The following is a 20,350-nucleotide window of genomic DNA, read 5'->3' as shown; positions in this document are numbered from 1 at the left end:
AATAAATAAAGAGCGGGTGTTTCTTCAGACCTTCACTCCTTTCATAGTTTGCAATTGTGTTTACCACTTCTATGAATTCACTTCATTCAACAGAGCCTGATGTGCATTCAGTAGTAGCAATCCAAATAAAATGTTTTTAATTTTCCTGGTTTTAGACCTGTCACAAAGACAGTGTGAATTTCCAGAGGATGGCAGGGTTGACAGCTGGCTGCAGACCCTTGCAGTGCTGCTCCTACCTGAGTTCCAGGCAAGTGACAGCTCCTGGGCTGGAGAGTCACTGCAGAAGCAGGCTCTGACAGACTGCTTCAGGCACTCTTACAAGTGCAAACACGCAGGACGTCTATTGTGCATGCAATGAGTCACCTCGAACAGAGAACGTGTGCCGTGCCAGATTATACAGAGGTTTTGTGAAAATAAATATTCCCATTGAGGATTAGCATGAGACCAGAAGCTATGCCAAACTTGACTAGACTCTAAAGGCCAATCTTGTTCCTTAAACCAGATGTTTAACAGAGGTTGTGACATCTGAAGAGATCAGCAGACACAAAATACAGGCAGTGTATGCTAAATCAGAATGAGGTGTATCATTTCAGAGAAGTAAAATATAGAAAGATAAAATATGATTTTTCAAGTGTAAAATTCTGTAAATCCCTTTTTCCAATACTTTTTCACATCTTGCACAATTAACCACAAGCAGTATAATATAATTTATGTTTTGTAGCATATCCTTTTTCTCTTTTTGAGTATCTGTTTAAAGGGAGGCCAACCTCATTAATAAGTGGGTTTACTTACTTCCCTGAGGTAAAACTGAGAGTGGTAAGCAAGTACATAAAATCTACCCTCACTTTCCCAATCTAGATAGGAAGCAACTCACAGGGAGCTTCTTGTCAGTGGCACCTGACTGCCTCTCTACTGTGCTATTTTCACATTTTCAGCTTTTCCAACCTATGCAGTTAGTTTTGTTTAACTGCCTCTTTTTTCTTTCTCATTTGGCAACTTGAAATTCAAGGTCATTCAGTCAATAAGGAGCATGAAAAACATTTCAGTTGGAAAGCTGGTAGTTTTGCAACAGATATTTTCACGAACTCTAGTAAGCATCTTACAGCATCAGTTTTTGATTTTCAGTCAAAAGTGGGAAGTGGCAGGAAGCACTTGCCAAACTTCATGTGCTGGATGATGAGGGTAAGGCAGTAACAGCGGGAGGGAGCCCCATGGGAAGCTGTGTCTCAGGGGATGGCTTATTTGTCCTCAGATCATCAGGTTGCCATTGGGTTATTGTAATGGAAAGCAGATCATGAGCAGCTCATGGTCAGGCCATGGGAGTATAACCATTACAGTCCCCATGGCATAGTGACCCCAGGATCATCTGACTTCCATGGAGACATCAGGACTTCTTCTGTAAACAGCAATGTTCCTTGCCTCCCACCTACACTGTGACTTTCCTACCACCTCTCCCTCCACTCAGACGTGGAGTCAAGCTTGAGGAATGCAATGGGAATGGGAACTGGTGGCTGGCTGTGTGGACAGAAGGCAGAGAACTGAAAAATCTTATGAGGTTTGTGATAGCAGAACTAGCACATGACCTGCCACCACATCTCTTGCCTGACCTATTCTTAGAGATGGGTGGATGGAAAAGGCTGAGTCACTGTCTCAGCTGCAGAAGACCAAGCTGTACAGAAGGAGCCTGCCAGCCAGGGCTCCAAGCCATACAGGATAGGAGCCCTGCCCTATTTCTCAGTGCTCTTTGTGGCAGGTGGCTAATCCCCTCCACCCCATCTCCTTTCCTCTGCCTCATTCCTCACTAGTTCCCAAAACGAAGAACAGACTATCAGCCACAACATAATGCCAGGAATTCTAAACAGTTTCCTTTCAGCAGGGATTTCAGGTTTTGCAGACATGATTCCCTCTTGCTGTAGTGGAAATCATATAGAATCACAGAATTATGGAATCATTTAGGTTGGAAAAGATCTCTAAAATCATCAAATGTCTGTATCCCATGCATGTATATGGTATCTTTTAATCATTCTCATCTATCAGCTTGTCAGGGCTGTTAGGTCCCTTGGCCCTCATCTTTGAGATAAGTGCCTGCTACATATCCTAACAAGGCATTCACAACAAAGCATTTATTCAAATCTACAAGCCTGTGAGAAAGTAAGATGAAACAACAGAAACTTTTTCCTGAAAAAGAATAATGGTTTTAGCACTCTTAGCAGTCTAATGTAAGTCCACCTATAGATAAATATATAGCATTGAACTTGTACCTTCAAGAACAATTTACAGGAAAATGTTACTTACACGGCTTCCTTTTTCAGGGAAACACTGACATCCTCCACTGCAGTCTCTGCCCCCACATGGTCCTGTGTATTTCTTTCCACCCTGCAAATCAGAACACACATAACACAAAAGTTAAAAGATATCAGCTAGAATATCTGAAACAGAGCAATCAGCTTTGATTAGCAGACTGATTAGCTGGGAACTGCTAAAGCAAAGACCAGGATCAGATCTAGGATTTACAGCTGAAACTTCTTTAATATATGCTTAGAAGCAGCCATGAGTGGCTGTCCAGTTCTTGCAGATCAGCATCAAGAAATATAATGTTACTTCATTTATTTCCCCCCACATTTTCAAAACACTGTAGCTCGATGCTGAGCAGTATCTTATGTATTTTTTTGACACATGCAATAGATATCGTATCACAGAAGTGCAGCTGCTTGGATTCTTTAGAGACATGGACTAGTCCTAGGTCACAATGCAGCACATCCTTTTATGCATGCTCCAAATGGTTGCTGTATTTTGAAATATTTATTGGTGGACATAAAGGAAGATGTAGGTATCATGTTCAAATTCATGAGCCACTGCTTTCTCCTCTTCTATGGCTACCTATTCTGGAGGAATAAAAAACTTGCTAGCAGTCAACCGCTGTGATTTAGAAGTCACTCCAGCTTAAGTAAATGTCTTCAGTTACATCTCTCCTGCCTGACCACAACCACGTTAGCCTGGGCCACAAATATATGGATCACAAAATATGTACTGCTCCAAAGAAATCCTTGGATGGACTTCAACAGGCAGGCAAACTCAGATTATATTCCATGCAAGCGCCTGCACAGAATGCAGCAGCCACAGTCAGTCTTGTTCAGAAACCTGAACAGCAGAGATGCTGTGCATGCTGTGGTGTGACTTTTACAAATGTAACTTAATGATTAGGAATGTTGTGAAGACCAGCCTGCAGCCCACTGGAGCTCACGGTTTTGAACCCCTGAAAATGACCCAGCAGCCTAGTAAGTAATCTGGAAAGGAGGAAGGGATTTCTCATCACTATTTCTGAACCTGACTTGGCCCACAGTGAATAATTAGTACACTCAGAAGAAAAAGGGAGAAGGACTAAATCTAGTGGCTACAGGAAACCTGAATCCCTCATTCAGGCATTTCACATGCACTCCTCCTCACAAGAAAACTCAAGACAACCCAGCTGTAGGGTACAGAGTCAGGCTCTATGTCACTTGCTCTCCTGTTGGCTAAAGCAAATAGTGCCTTCATTTTCTGCCTCCTTCAGAGCTGGAGCCCACCATCTCTTTAAAGGGAGGTGAAAGGAATATAAACAAGGCTCCAAAACAGGATGGGTGCTCTGAACTGCTGTGTTGTTTCATAAACAGTCAGTGATGCTGCTATTCCTGCCTCTAGGGCTGACCTAAGGAGCTAAAACAGGGAGGGGACCAAAGCTGCCATGAAGCTCTAAGCAATCCTCTACTGAACACCTGAGGTTTTTTGGTTACATTTCTCAGGTATCCATTTCCACCTTCACACTGCCTGAAAACACAGCTCCGGGATTGGGATACCTCCCTGGCAGTCAAATGAATAAAAGGTGTGGAGCAGGCACCAGGCATTACCTAAGTCCTGCTTTGGTCGTGTTTGTACAGCAGTCTCTTAATCTTACGACACACAGAAATACTAAGTTCCCAAAACAAATTTTTATGCTTGTCATGAGAAGGTTCATGTCTGCATCTTAAGTACTTTTATATACTAAAACACTTTTGTTTCAGCTTTATATTTAATTCTCATGTTTAATTAAAAGGTAGAGTTTTCATCAACGCAGTCCACCAAACTGAAACCATGCCCTGACCTAGGTTAGATGTTTTATTCAGGAAATTATTTAATGGATGTAGCAGAGTTCTGTGTCATGTTATGAATTCTGATTTATGTTTAAGCTATTGTTTAGAGGAAATATTAAATCAAGACAAATTCATAAACTCCAGCAGTTTGCTCAGCTTGGTCCATTTTTTAGTTAAATAAAACTCATTATTTCCATGGAGTTTATTTCTTATTAACCTATTTGCAGATGAAATGTGCAAAATTTTCTCAGTATCCTTCATTTAACAGCTTTTCTCCCACAGTTCCTTTCCTGAAATTGAGAATAGTTCTATTAATTTTTCTGGATGCTGTGCAGATGTATCGCCTGTGTGACCATATTCTTATGTAGTGCTGCCATTAGTAACAATCAATTTTGAACTTTTAGAATCTGTTTTTGTTGGTGCTGTAAACAACTGCATATCCCAGCCTAAGAGTAACAGACAGATACAGTAATTTGATCATGTGGGTTTTTAGTTTCTCCTACTGAGAAAAAAAATAATGAGAACAATAAGTTTATTTCTTTAATTAGCATAGTGACTCTAAATTTGGTAAACTGTTGTCAAGGAGAAAATAGAAAATGAATCAGAACTATGTTAAGATATTTGTGCACTTGTAAGAAAAAAATGGAGGAGGCTGCTAATGCTTATTTCAAATGGAAGTTCAAGGTCCATTGTTCGTGTACTATCCACCATCCAATATTTCAATTTGCATGCTGTAACAATACCAGCAGCTAATATGGGGACACAATTGTTTTCTTCCACAATTTTAGGAAGCTTTTTTTTTCATTATTTTCTCATTTTGTATCCTTTTATGCACACAGATTCTGCAGATAATGAAAAGAAAAAACCTGGAAGATTCTCCAAAGGTAGGGAACACAATGGGAAAGCATTTGAGACCAGCAATAATATAACTCTTCTTGATTATACTTGGGCTTTTTTATTACCTAATTTCCACCTCTTCACTTTTTAACTGCTAGTGGAATGACTCTGGGAACTTTTAGTCACATGCAGCATTTTTTACTATCTTCCACTATTACAAATATCTAGAATATTTATAATTTTTTGAAGATCACTACATTGTTGTTTGTTCTTACTTTATTGGGGATTACAGTCTAAAACAGTATGGTTTACAAGCTTGTTAATGTTCAAAAATAAGTCTGTTAAGGATTCTCGGAGAATTTTGCCAAAAACAATTATACCCATGGGCCCACAATTGAGATGAAGGGAAATCAAATGGACATAGTCAATATTTAGAATGCAAAAAGCCTGAAAGTTTCAAATTTAGCAATGGACAATGTACCTTGAAGTCCTCAACTATTCATGTCCTGAGGAAAACAGATTTCTGGGAACATAACACTAATGGTGACAATCCATCAGTGTTTTGATCTGAGCAGGAGCCTTTTTGGTCAGTGGTGAGAAAAGGCAGATATAGGACATGCTTCACCCCATCCTTATACTGGCATTTAAACTGATGGACTGCATCTCTCCCAGAAAGCTCCTACTGCTTTCTCTCAACCACAAAGGTGGGCGGAGGGGACTAGCTTCCATAGAGAGATCCACCCCCTGTAGAAAGTGTAAGGATGGGGAGATGAATCTCCTGACTAGTTCAGTATGCAGTTAAATGAAGACAAGTGTGCCTGCACCAGAATGGTATTCTAGGATTTGTGTAATCAAGCTGGAAGAACTGGCCCTCAAGAGTGAAGGTGTCTGCTGAGAAGCCTTTCAGTTCTAAGTCATTCTCATGTTTTGGATGATGTATAATCCCACTAATCCCTACGAAGTCTAGAGTTTAGGCAGAGTCTAGAAATGGGGTTTATAGGATCTAATTTAAGATTTGTGCAATATAGGGACAACATCTGGCTGCCTGCTGTTTTAGATCACCCAGAGTCTCTCATCAGATCAATTTCAGTCACCAGAGCTAAATCTCATCATAGAAGGGTAAGAAGATTAGAGATGTAGCATAGGGTAACTGGTTGAGACGTGTCTACAGAGCAGATGTCCAGCTTCACATGAGATGAATCCTGTGCTAAGCGTCCAAGTCTCACCCTCATGGGAAGCTACACCCTTTGATGGGAACACTGAGTGTGAAGAACATGATTTAAGAGCAGACATTTGTGCAAACACAAAATGAGCTACACCATTGCACTGGTGTGCAAGCTTTCTGTGCATAAGGTGAGGTGCTGCTTAATTAGAATTAGGTTGGAGAATCAGGAGTAAAGTATGGTAATTCTGTCCAGAAATGTGTAACATTAATGTTCCCAATGAGACCCACAGGGTTAAAACACAGCCCTTGAAGGCAAGGCTGTCTCATTCAGCCAACTGTAATGGAAATACCATATTAGAGAAAATATTGCCTAGGTAATAGTAAGGTAATAGAAAAAATAACTTTTGAGTGTAAAAAATATGGGACCAATGAGGGAAAAAAAATTAAAAGTAGGTTGTTAATTTGGGAGGAGTATAGACAGGGAAGTGGTAGTGCAAGGGTGGTAAAAACTTGAAAAATAAAAAAACCAAGAAGATGAAGAAAGCATCAATTAAGTGAAGAATGAAAGTAGTGAGGATATACTAAGAGCAAGGGCAGGGACATCTGCAGGCAGCAGTGATGTTGACTTGTGAGCAGAAGCCCACTGGGAGCCCCCACGGGGAGAGACCACAGGTCTCTTGACCAGGCATGTCCCTGTGGGAAGGTGCGGTAAGAAGAGATAAGCTTGTAAGGAAGGACAGGCTTACTCCTGAATACCAACTGCAGGAGCAAAGGCAGTAGAATTACAACTTATTAGCCCTTTTGTGCAATTTATCAGATTTTTTTACAGTTATTTTTGTACAAATGATAATCACAAGAAGATATAGAATTGTAATTCACTGTTTCTTGCAGTGATATAATTGTGAATTATTGTTAATAACAACAATGATATGTTACTTTGCCAAATAAAGAAATACTTGGCTCTTAGAGGTGTTTTCTTTAATCAGCAAATCTTTAGTTACATCTAACACTGCTCAGGTTCACACTGTTCAAAGCTAAGCATCTCCAGAGCTGGCTTATTCAGCCACTGTGCTAGCATGAATATATTCATCATGTTCAAGGAACACGAACACTGCTCAAACAAAAGCAAGAGAAAACATGTAAGTAAGTGCCACCTATGTTTGTAAAGCTTGCATATTTGCCTAGTGTAAATACTTCTTATTTTTATGTATAGCAAGCATACAATGTGGATGTCCCAACACAAAAATTTTTCTGCCCTCTTGCTTTCTCATAATTTTTTTTGTCTCCAAACAATATTATTTCTGTATTTACACATCTTCAGCCAAAAATAGACAATTTCAATACAGTTTCTTTCAGCCAAGCTCTTAAAAAACACAGAATGCACTTTTCTTTAAACTTTTCCACACACCAATGATTTATTCGTTGCTAATCTTGGCCACATTTGGGTAGCTGTCATTTCTGCGTGCCCATTCAAGTACCTCCACTTCAAGGGCTGGTACTCTAACAAAGAACAAAAGCAACCAGAGACAGACCTCAAAGTACAGTTCTATGAGTACAGAAAGACCAGGAAATATAAGCCATTTCCTTACATACAGCTCAAAAAAGAATTACGGAAATTATAATGAAAATATTGCAACTTGGAATCAAAGGCGCCATACACCGACATCTTCTTTGATAATGTTTTGCATGTTGTAGTTGTGCATTAACCTCTGTGCTGACAAGCCCCATTCTGTTCACCCAAGTTTCACCAAGGTGTGTTTTAGATGTTTTAGGAGCTTGCTGAAGCACTGAACTAGGGCTGGGGCTGCTGACACACTGCATGCCTCTGCAGTGGGGCAATGAGCAGCACATTGGAGCAGCACGTTCAGATGCTTCAAGTGAGGCTCCAGCCTGGAAGTCCCGAGGGAATTCCTGGCATGCCTGAAAGTCAGCCTCTGTGTCAGTGCCAGGGAGACCAGACCAGACCACACCTCCCGTACGAACCTCTGCTTTCACATTTGACCTTCAGCTGTTGATACGGACATTAATTTCAAATTCGGTTTATACAGCCCTGACTTAGAAACATTATTTTTTTGCTCCCTTCAAAAGAAAGAAGAAAAAATAAAGTAGGAGTATGACAGAGTACTCCTGCTGCTGATCATCACCAGACAGAGAAGAACTTCATCAGATTCAAATGTGACAGCACAGTTGTCTTTGCTCAAACCAAACATTTTACTCCTTTAAGAGCTGGAAACATTTGTTGCCTGCTACCAAACTTATTTCTCTAGAAATATGTATAAACAATCACTCAAAACAAGTATTGAGAATGCTGCCAGCGGAGAAGGCCTGGATTGCGCAGGAAGAGGCTTGGTCTGTCCTCAGAGCTACAATGTCAAAGATGCAATCAGCCATCTGAAACCTCCTGCTAACAGCCCCTCTAGTGCAGGGGACAGTAAGACCACTGTGGAGACCTTAACTGTCCAGGGAAAGGGAGAGATAACTGGCACAGTCAGAGAGGAAGGAAAAGATGTGGGTGTGGATCCTCTCTCCAACTGTTCTGAGAATTATTTCACTAAGAATTAATTCTTTCTTTCATATTTGAATGAGAGCCAGAACCTTCTCCAGACTGGATGCATGGCAACTAGAATAATTTTTAGTGCGTGACCTCAAAATCTTGAGGTCACGCATTAAAATGAATGTTTACACTTCCCACCAAAAGTAGGGGGAGCCATGTATTTATATATCCTTCAATGAAAAAATTCTGGAGGAGGAAACTGGTCCCAGGAAGAACACAAAGATACTTCCCACCAGCTGTATGAAGAGAGATGGTCTCCTAACTACTGCCTAATGGAGTCTTCCCAATGCAATGAGAAGAGCTGTACTTGTGGTAATTAGTTATTTATTATAAACTGGTGTGAATTCTCACATGCCCTCTCCCTCTCATGTAGTGTATCAAGAAAACTGGGAAGCAGGATGCCAAGAAAACAAGTGGCTTGCTTCAGCTCTGAGACCTGACAGGCATGGGAATGTCAACAAAGAAGAAGTACTCAAAAGCACTACTGCTCCCAGGGACTGAGATGCCTTTGTTTAGTGTCTGGGGTGAGGAAAGGAAGGACAAGAATTTTAAGTCTCCAATGCTGAGAAGACCCCAACAGACAGAAACTTGCCTTCTCAAGGGTGTATCAGCAAGTATGTTGGAACCAGAGATGGGAAATATGAATTCTGTATCTCTCAGAAATGAAGCTATAAAAGACTTTCCTCTTATGGACTTGCTTGTGACTCTTGATTATATGAACCTCCTGGCATGCAGCCTTGATTTGAAGGCTGCATAGTTTCATTTCAAAGTGAAACTTCACAGCTCCACATATTCACTTCATTTGAGGTACTATTTACTGTCCCCCTTCAGATTATAAAGTTCTCTTGTTGCTATCTGGAGACACTGCCTTGGAACAATGGCAGAAGCCAGATATGATACAGTGTGAACTTATCCATCACATTTCCCTAATACCATTTCTAATTTTGTGGCTTTCATCCAAACACATATTTACCGAGAAAACCAGATGAAATCCAGAAAGTGCAGCTGTGATATAGTAGGCATTAAAAAAAAAAGGTCTTTAAGAGGCCAGGCAAAGAGAAATGCTTAAAAGCTGCCTATATATAAAGCACACACATTTGAATAATTCTCCAGCGTTCTTGCCCAGTTGTCCAAGATGCGTTTGTTTGCAAACAGCACATTTTGAAGCAAGCAGCATATATTGTGACTCAGTTTTCTGTGAAGAAGTCTGAGTCTGAAGTCTGTGAAGAAGTCTCATATTTTACAGGTAATGAAGTTGAATTCAGCCATATTTTTCCTTTTTTTTGGTCACAAGGTGACTATACGTTATGCTACAAAAGAGGAATATAAGATAGAAGAACCCAGTTAAAACACTTTAAAATGCTAAACAATTTAAAAAAGTCACCTCTATAGAAAAATATAGCACTCCTGCTTATTTTTGAAGAATCTGTAATGCCATGGGAAAGGGAATCCTAAAAGCCTACCCCAGGTCTCTGCATGAAAGTGCTCAGCTTTCAGGAGCTGATGAAGGAGGGATAAGATGCAAAAGGCTTTTGCTGGAACAAAATTGCATCCAGAAAGGGAAGAAAAACATCATCTGGCACTTGTCTATTTGAGCCTGCCTAAAGAAATGACAAATTTTGCCTTAGTCATCAACTAAGGCTTGAATATAAGGTAGCAGGTGATACTGAAGGAAAACGAAGCTCTTTGCAGAGGGTGCAGCCATGGTTAAAAATGTCTCTTACATCTCACAAAGGGACCAATATTAAGCAGCCATGAAGTGATACCTATACCTATACACAATGCTTACAAAAACAGAATAAAAGTGTTGCTCTGTTTTACCAAGGCCAGAATTGGGTTTGCCTGCAGAAAAAAAACCCCATAGGTATGAGCCTAGTAAGATTTTGAAGCTGGAAATGTATTAATAAAGGTAAGCAAAGATACCTACATTAATTATTACTATTAGTTAAGGCAAGCCCATTGGCTTCCTTGATTATAATGAGAACTCAGACACCTCCTGAATACGTAGATGCCTAAATTTAGGTGACTTCATGTCACCGGTTCTTTGTTCAAATAGGATTTTTTAGCTAAATCTGAGAGAAAGGTAAAGGATGCAGCAGTAGCTAGAGTAAAATCTGTATTGATAAGTTAAAATTCGGCATCCTGTTAAACTTGATCCCATCTTTGTAAAGCCATACTTTTAGAGATGCGTATCATTTCACTATTATCTTTTCTTATGAGACAGCAGACTCTCATCTAACATTCAACATGACATTCCTCATCTAAAAGGATGGTGGTCTTAGGCTAAGAGTGCTGGGACATCTTAGAGTTAACATGAGTTTTCAACACCCCACCCCTAGAAATTAAATGCATCTCCACAGAAGCTACTTAAGTCAAAAACAGTATTACAGAAGTCAGAAGTGTTTTCTAGTTATCAGCAATGAAAAAAGTCCTTTGACTTAATTCTGTGATTTTATTGTGACTTGCCAAAGTAGACGTAATCACTTGTTAGGGACACTGAAAAGCACAGATTGTTTCTCTTTTAATTTTTAATTTTTATTCTAATATTTTATTTATGCAAACCACTGTGCATTTTGTATTTGATCTGCCCAAGTCTTATGCAAGGTGCAAGCTAGTGGACAGTGTTATTTTGATATGTGCAGTTACACTGGAATATTTTCCATAAAGGAATGAAGTCAAAGACACTATCCACCCTTAATCTGAATTTGGCTTTTGTGCAATATCTTATACTTATTACTAGAATAAAACCTCCTTTCCCATCCCTAAGAACAGAAAGACATTTGTTCACATACTAGTAGCATAATAATGAAACACAGCATTCACTCATTAAAGTAGCAATTTCTATATTTAACTACTTCTGGTTTCCGAAGTCTAGTCATTTTCAGTTTTGGAAAGACATCCAAATAATGATATCATTTGCTTGAAACAATAGAAAGTCTGGATACTAGTCTATATATGGAGATTTTTTTTTAGTCTATTTATAAACCACGCCAGTTATTTGACCTGTCTAGTTTACTCACCTACGTAAATTGGCAGACTCAGGAAACTTAAGAACATATTATTCTTTTTGACTGGTAAATCTTAAAGGTTGCTAATCATACTTCAGATAGGCAACCAGTATTTCTGAGAACTCATCTGTGCCTATTACACTAAGCACAAACCAGCCAGCCAATGTAGGAAAGATTTTTTTACTTTTGAACCAGCAGCAGTGCAATTGCATTAGCTCTGCTCATGGGGAGGGGACTGACAGAAACCAGCTGTACAGCTGTTTGCATGGCTGCAGCATCTGTACTTTCTTCAGTGCAGTGCAATAGTGCCAGGGCTTTCCAAAATGTGAGCATAACCACTGGGATTTTATTCCTGTTTCATGCCTTCTGTAATTACTTAAAAATGTTTGATTGTGTCTGAACTGCTTTTATCAATTGAATTTGTTAACTTTGTTTTCCCCTGATAACTGTTTACAGACATCATTCTGTTTACAGTCATGGTTCAGACGTGGTTCAGACATACTGATCTGGTTCTGAAGTGAATACTTAAGAGATTCTGAAAGTTCTTTTTTCCCTTGGGAGGGATGAAGTTGGCAATGGTTTTCAACAGCCTTTAGAAATCTTCTTGTGCCTGCAGAATCAGATATAAAGAAAGCAAGAAAGCTGAATTTAAATTCTTCCTACAGAATTATATAAATTGCAATTAGAAATATCTACCATGAAGTGGAAGTATGGAACTATCCCTGACAGCATGATTTGGAAGGAATGTATTTGCACAGGTTTATCAATGATGACACAGATTGGCTGACACTGCATTTATCATACATGCTGATGGGTAAGTCCAGTCCAGTTTAACATTTACAGCCCTGGCTCAATTTTCAGGGTTGGCTGTTAGACAAATGACTGTAGTGGAAATATTAAATGTGGAAATTTGCTATGCAATTTTTCAGAACTGCTTCTTGGGACTGGACTGGTATTTCCTTAAAAGTAAGAAGATTGGGTAAGAGATTTGGAAACTAGAAAAGAACTGCATTTGATGATGGAAGTGTTTACTGCTAACTGCTCAGTCAGATGCTTCACCCACCATTTCCTTTCTATTTCAGTCAAGAAAAAGCCCATGAGAACTAGCTTTCTTACTGACCCATTTTACTGTCCCACTTTTGATTGCAAAACTTAACCTCCTCCCTGAGCCTTATTGCCTCTGCTCCAAGGTGATCAGTGTTGCCACTGGTAAAAGCCTTGGGTACAGGTTTAGCAAATAAAGAAGCTACAGTAGAGGATCTGACATATCAGGACTATATGCAGACATCTGTGAAAGTTTTTCTATTTGCAGAGAGGTTAAGGAAGGTAATCTAACAGAAAAGACCAATGTGCCTCTTGTAAAATGTGCCTCATAAAAACTGGCAGTCAACTATCATTGACAATCTCTTTTCTCATCTATTTACTTTTGATTAGCAAAATGCCTTAAAACATTTGGTCAGAAAACTCACATGATATCTCCCTTTCTTCTGTCAAAGAGCTCTTTTAGTTACGTTCCTAGTTAGGGGTCAAAATCTATATCTCAATATAATGTGTTTGCATCTATAGATCACAAAATCAGAAATCTGGAATGGCTGAATTGTTACCCTGCACCCTAAAAAATAAATGACAGCTTTTTCTTTGGATATTTCTTCAGCCTGCATATCTGTTTCCACATTATTTTAATGGGAAGAGTGGGAAGGTTTGTTTGTTTTATAGTTTGGGTTTTTTTTGTTTTTTTTTTTTTTTTTTTTTTTTTTTAAGGGGAGAACAGGAGAGGTTTCACTTCCTTCAAACTATCTCCTTGACTATACAAGAACATTACCACAGCCATACTGTGAAATATTGGCTCAGGATATGATAATATGGAAACTACATTTATTTACTCAATGAAAAAAAGGGTTCATCTTTCCCATATTACCACTGACTTGTGACATAAAGCATGCTCTGGTTCAGTTTGGCAGCTAAGCTGATTTCTGCAATGCTGCAGAACTGGGTTAAATGCACTTTCCCAGAGTTTGATGAGTCACTGGTTCAGCTTGGTCTAGGACCCAGATCTTCCTGCCTTCCGGTCCAGTTCCCCAACCAAGAGACAAACACTGTCTGCATTGCTGCAATAAGTCTTGTCGCTCAGCCTCCACACCACAAATGCTCTTATCACAGTACAAACAACTAACATACTGAGATTATAAACAACCAAATATTGAGCTTTAAACTGACTTAAGGGATGTCATTTGGCTTCTCTTTCACATCCTTTTTCATTACATGCTTGCAATTTTGCAAACAGATCTGCAAAATTCAGAAATGCTCATGTCTTGGCAGTAAATAGTAGAAAATAGACAAGAAAAAAGTAACACGTTTATAGCTTACTGAATGCAGTGATATGATCTTGGCTCATAATATGAGCTTGATTCTTAGAAGAGGTGGAACAAATCCCAGAGTGTTCATCAAGTTCAAAGGTCTTAGAAATTGTAACTGATGCTTTATACAGAACATGTTTCTGTACGGGCTGTACACACCACCTAACCCCGGAAGAATAACCTTGAGTTTGAAATCCAGAGGTAACCAGAAGACTGGATGTATGTATACAGCTTTGCTATAAGTAGCTTTCTGTGAAACTCCTCATAGGTGATGCCAGCTCAACATAATGATATTGAGAAAGAATGCCTAAAGACTAAGAATGGATCTTAGAAAAACTTTATCAGCAATGGTGTGGAAATAAGCTGGGGCTGCAACGTTCATGTTCAACAAAACAACAACAATGAATCCAAGCTCTGTGTCCTTGCTGGCCTCCTTGAAACTTCACAGATTGTATCTCATGCCTCTGTCCATAACAGATCTTCACATTAAAGACCAGTAATGAGACTGCTGGTCTCTTGAGTAGGTACCATCTTATGGCACTGGTCTGGCCTCTCTAAGATCTGAAACACAAAAACCCAGTGGCTTTCCTCTGACATAAGATGCAAGACCCTGCTAAACTTCAAAGCAAGAAGAGGAAAACAGTTCTCCCCACGCAGATTAAGGAATCAAGCCTCTAGTGAATCATTACTCTATCCATATGGCTCAACCACCATAAAGACTGCTCTCCAGGGATCCTTTGCTCTACCACAAAAACCACAGCTTCACTTTCAGGCATCAGAAGGAAAAGAAAAATCACATATTTGTCTTGTCTTTCTTTTCTGTGATCATGGAAAAGTCAATACCTACACTATATTTTGTAAGCAGAATAGATCTCAAACGCATTAAGGTTCTAGAAGGACTCTACTACATATCCCCTCCTGGAAGAATCAATCTCTCACCATTTACATTTATAAACTTAATGCTTCACCTGCTGAAACCCTGGTAAAACAGTTTAATTGCTACCTCTTTACTAGATCCTTCCTTCTGTGTTCTATTTTTCCAATGTCTAAGAAATTATTCCAGTTGATTTTTGAAAGGCAGGTCTTCTTCATTAAAAGGCAACAGTAGTGACACATGCTGGATCAGTAATGAGGTTTTGAGTCTGGTCACACTTTGTCAGCAACATCTGTTGTGCACAGAGATGAATCTCACCAAGCACTTGAGGGACTGAGTTCTGTTTGGTACCTGCAAGCTGCATAACTAGAACCTCACTTCTCCATATAACAAGCTGAGCAATTGTCCGCAGAAAATTCCCATTCTCTGTTTATAATACTTAATTTGTAGTCTCTTTCCTTTTGTACCTTGAAAGGTAAGAAGAAGGTTTCTCTAGTCATCAGATCCTGGGATCTGTTTTACTGAATTGGAAAACTGATAAAACCAGTCTTGGGGGCATTTACTCCAAACCCTCCAAACCTCATCCACTCAATTTCCTTAGTGTGTACTTACATTAATTACAAGTGTAATTAATTTTTCAGCTGTGAAATACAATAGCTTTCCATCTGGTTTCTTGTCTTTACTCTTCTGTTTTTTCTGATGAATTGGGTTCCACTCAGCCAAAAGCTTCTCTAGCAGGAGATCCCAGGTAAGTTGCTAACTTGGTTTCAGTTTTATTGATGCTGCTCAAGTACAATCTTTTAGCACAGTTGAACCATTTCTCTACTGTTCTCAGGGTGCTACACCATTCACACAGTGTCCACTAATGATCATTAATTCTGCCATTCTGATAATTTAAGCATAATATTTCAGTTTCCCTAGACTTTTGTGACTGCTGCCCATTACCTTCCTTAAGCATTCACAGGCTCTTTCCTTCTCTCTGTACAACTCTTAGGCCACCAGATAATTTGGTTAACTCCCTAAAGCAGGTTACAGTCACACTAACATTACACCTTATTTCGTGGCATTAGTGATTCCTGCTGCCCACTGCTACACAGAACACTGGCTTTAGTATCTTAGGAGACTGCTTGCTCCTGTTGGTGCTCCTGTACTTTTTATTACACACAAGCCAGATTTTGAGTCTAGGTCACCACTGATGCAGCAAGATACTAAAAATATGAGCATGACAAAAGGGTCTTTGAAGATCTTAATGTGGTAGTAGTTAAGACCCTGTATGGATTTCTCTTTTCCTATTTACTGAGAAAGATAAAGGGTATCTATAGTAACACATTTCTCAGAAATTCTTGTGACATTTCAATGCCTTGCTTTTTCTTATTCATCCCCAAAAAATCTCCCACTGCAAATAGCCAGTTGGCCTCAACTCTGTTGTCCCACTAAATCCAACTGTATCCCTTAATCATGGAAACCCAGCCTCTTCTTGCTTACTGAAGAACTTCCTTACCATCATAAAATGTGATGTTCTTCCCTGTGAACTCCTGCAACAATGTGAATTAGGATCCCAAGGCAAGTAAGTTTTTTCTGCTTCTGCTGTTTTTATTATATTTAGGTAAGTAAGAAAACATGATTTCTTATGTTTTCCTCATTAAGCCACATCAATAATATAAAAATCATGTAAAAAGCTACTCTTAAAATCTCACAATAACAAACTCCTCATCCTCCACAGATATATACTTCTTTAACTCTTCCAGTCCCAAAGCCCATATGCTTTTCTTTGTAAAAAACCACAACAAATGTAACTATTATCTCCCAGTGCTTACCGTCTAACTCTCCAGTCACCTCTTTCTAGCAAGAAGGGACCTAGATGAAACACGACTGAAGACAACAGTTTATGCTAGATGCTTAAAGAGCAATAGGATGCTTTACACAAACAATTATTTGGTTTTGTATTTTGATCAAACATACATATGGTGGCATATTAGCCACCCCTGTTCCATATATCTTCTTTTAACTAATCTATTCTTTCAGGAAGAGAGCAGTGTACACAGAGACACAGCATACTTTGCTGTGTCTATTTTGCTGGCATAGCTGGCAAAAGTGAGGTTAACTTCTCACTTCCCCCACTCCCCACCACCCCCCATCCTAGGAACACAGAAGGAAAAACGGAATTGTTCTTCTGAATTGCACATCCGTCAGCCTCCTCCTGGGAAGAGACAGCTATTTCTTATCTTGGCTGTTTTACATCACTGAAATGTGAAGGCAGAATTTGAAGGAAGGAAGTCATAGAAAAGAGAGACCTCCAGGTTTCAGAGCACTGGAGGGAACTACCAGAAAAAGGGTGGGATGGTTGGTGGTGGTGGGGATGAGAATGCTGTAAGTAATGAAGAGCTACAGAACCTCCCATTTTAAAGAAAATATTTTTGATCTGCTATCCTTTACCCTTTTGAAAAGACCTTTAAATAAATACCTTTACATTATTCCAGTCTGCCAACTTCTTATCCTCTGAGATTCTAAAGGAAAGATGTCTCTCTCTAATGTTATTCATGCCTCAAATATAGACAGAAAAACATCCTTTTTACGCTATTCTGGGACACATTGCCCCTGAAAGTAGGGATTTACAGCTAAATCTAGTACAAACAATGTCATTTGGTAATCAAGAAATGGCAGCTAGGTTAATTTAGTCTTCCTTTGGGACCATAAATGAATAATGGATTCACTGAAAAGACACAAAGAAATGTTAATCATCTCATTTAGAAGAAGATCTGTTTAAAGGACACAGACTTGAAATGCATCGGGGCAAATTTCAAAAGATCAGGAGTTAAAGATAAGCATCCAAAATGCAGAGTATTTATCTGAAACTTATTGAGACTATTTGATGCTCTGTGAAATGGTACCAGAAATCCTGTACTGGCAGGCCATCTACAGTAATTTCATAATTTGCTTTCAGGCTAGAAACTCGATCTGTTTGGTGGTAATTCCTCACCTCTAGATCTTGTGTAAAGCTGAGATCATAGCATAAGAACTCAAAACCCAGTAACTTTAGAATCTCCTATCATGGAAATGCTAACCAGGCATGTCAGAACTCAAATCTGCTCATGCAACAACAGGAGCTTGGACAAAATCAGTCACTTTCTCCAAAGAAAGCTGATTATCTGAAAAGCAGCTCTTTCTCAAGGACTTCTATGGACAAGAACTCTTCTCCATAGCCTAGAAGAGAAACATGATCTCTTGTCATCTGCTAGTGAGGGAAGGGAACAATGGGCAGGCTTTATCAGGTTTAATTGAACATTTATTTCCTAGCATTTTGCACCTTTCTGTTAAAACCCATTAAGTTAAAGAGTGCAGAAAATGGTATGCCAAAACATATTTGCAAAGAATTGGGTAGGTAGGTTTATATAGCTCATTACAATTCTCCTACCAATTGGTAGGCTGAAAGTTCAATATAGTGCCTGATAAATTGCTCTTGTCCCAAGAAGTGGAAAAAATGCGTCTGTGTGGGGGAAAAGATTCCTAGGAGATTTTTTTTTTTTTTTTTTTCCCCTAGGAAAGAAAAAAACCCACTTAGTTCGGCCAGTCCGTTCCGCGTGGCTGGGGCTCTGCGTGGATGCCCGCACCGCTGCGCTTTCTGTAAAGCGCCAGAGGCGCGGCGGGGCTGCGAGCCGGGAAGGGAGCGGGCAGGAAGGGGCGGCGGGGGCAGCAGGCACCGCTCCCGCAGCAGCACCGGCAGCAGCAGCAGCAGCAGCAGCAGCAGCAGCAGCAGCAGCAGCAGCAGCACCGGCAGCAGCACCGGCAGCAGCAGCAGCAGCGGCGGCAGCGGCAGCAGCAGCAGCAGCGGCAGCAGCAGCAGCAGCAGCAGCAGCAGCAGCAGCAGCAGCAGCAGCAGCAGCAGCAGCAGCAGCAGGGCTCGCGGTGCAGCCCGGCACGGCCGGACGGGCGCGGGGAGCTGCGGCGGAGCAGCTCCGGCCGCTCGCCCTGCGAGGCTCGGGCTCCCCGCTCCTCTGCGCTGGGAACGGGAAGCCACCACAGCCCCCACCCCTGCTCCTGGAGGTCGATATGACGCTGCGAACATGCTCTGTGATGGCAGCTTTGCCTCCTGCTGTGGAGTGCTTAGGTTTTCCAAAATGACGTATGATTAATTGGGAGGTGGAAAGAACAGGGAAGTGTAAAGATTTATTTATTTTGTTTGATTCATTGTTCCTGAGGAGGGAAGTACTGCTCAATAAGACAGCGTAATTTAGATTGCCAGATTTCTGGGTGGAGGCTCAAACTGGTGCAGTTTGTTTGGTTCTCCAGGATGGGCTGTTTTTCTTTCGTAAGCAAAGCTAAAATTGATTCTGACCTATACTGCTTCTTGCCAGAGAGGTTTCCCTCACGCTGAATTCCCTGTTGGGTTAGACATCTGTCTTCCTGAATGATCTCAGCTCAAAGATAATACAGATCCCTAAAGAGTCAATGCATACAAGTAGGTATCAAATCCAGAAGCACAGCTATCTTGTACACAGTGGATGTGTTGAAGTGTCATTTATCACCTGGACAGCTCAGCCAGGAAAGGCTGCTATTGCAATCACCCTGTCACATCATGCTGCCAGTGATGCTTCTATGCAAGAAATACAAATCAGGAGCAGCACAGGCTTTACCTTTCTAGCTTCATGTATAATAGAGGCTTTTGTCAGCAAAATGTGTATATGTGATCCACTGATGGCTGGACTGCAGACCTGGCTGAAGTAAGGATGCTACTTTGACAATTTTCAAAAAACTGGGCAAAGACTGCTTGACTTGCCACAGGAGTTGAAGAGACCATGAGCCAAACTGTTATTGACCCCCACAAACCAATGCACCTCACCCCATGTCTGCAGCCTGGACCCAGCCTTCATAAAAGCATCCTCCTTGCCCATATTTCTAGAGCAGCTCCCAAAGCATTAACTAGTACCAATTTGTAGTGTTGAAACTGTGTTAGTATGTCAGTCACTTTGTTTCACTCTGAAGAAACTCTGTTTCCATAGCACAGCACCTGGAGCATGTGTTTTGTGGCATGTTTCAGTCCCAAAGCTCAGGACAAATAAAAACATCCTTTGTATCTGCCTGCTGCAAGGCAGATGTCCATCCCACCTAAATATCCCTTGCTGCAAACTTAGGAACTGATCAAGATCAGTACTACCAAACACTTCTATTTTGCTGTTTTTTAATAGCTCATTACAATTCTTGTAGTAATTTGTAAACTGAAAGTTAAATATAGCACCTATAAGCGCATTTATATGCTTTCTGCTTTCATATTTTTCTAATCCTTGGACTCAAAAAATTAAAAAAATTAATTGTTTGTTGTAGGAGACAGTAACAACAATATCAAAACATATATAAGCAAAGCTGGGAAAATTTACTTAACCTGATGTTAATTTCTATTTTTTTTTTTTGTAAACAAACAAAAACGTAAACTTGGGTTTTTCCCAGC

General features: G+C 40.1%; 1 protein-coding gene and 1 long non-coding RNA gene across 5 annotated transcripts in view; one reads left to right on the top strand and one right to left on the bottom strand.

Annotated features, from left to right (window-relative positions):
- Window positions 1–20,350, bottom strand: part of COL4A2 (collagen type IV alpha 2 chain) — a 137,757-nt gene that overhangs the window by 96,807 nt on the left and 20,600 nt on the right. For all 3 annotated transcript variants that reach the window (XM_064407786.1, XM_064407789.1, XM_064407788.1), the window contains one exon: window positions 2,296–2,376. In XM_064407786.1, coding sequence (XP_064263856.1) covers window positions 2,296–2,376 — 81 coding nt within the window. The remainder of the gene's footprint in view (window positions 1–2,295; window positions 2,377–20,350) is intronic.
- On the top strand, window positions 1,430–9,238 carry LOC135293532 (uncharacterized). 2 transcript variants are annotated; one of them, XR_010355636.1, is made up of 3 exons: window positions 1,430–1,555; window positions 4,949–4,993; window positions 9,039–9,238. It is a non-coding gene; the product is annotated as an uncharacterized LOC135293532 (long non-coding RNA). The 2 variants fall into 2 exon arrangements; XR_010355635.1 differs by lacking the exon at window positions 1,430–1,555 and adding an exon at window positions 3,204–3,278.

The sequence above is a fragment of the Passer domesticus genome, chromosome 2, assembly GCF_036417665.1.
Source record: "Passer domesticus isolate bPasDom1 chromosome 2, bPasDom1.hap1, whole genome shotgun sequence".
Taxonomy (NCBI): Eukaryota; Metazoa; Chordata; class Aves; order Passeriformes; family Passeridae; genus Passer; species Passer domesticus.
The sequence above is the reverse complement of the archived record's forward strand: the minus strand, read 5'-3'. Positions and strand labels throughout refer to the sequence as shown.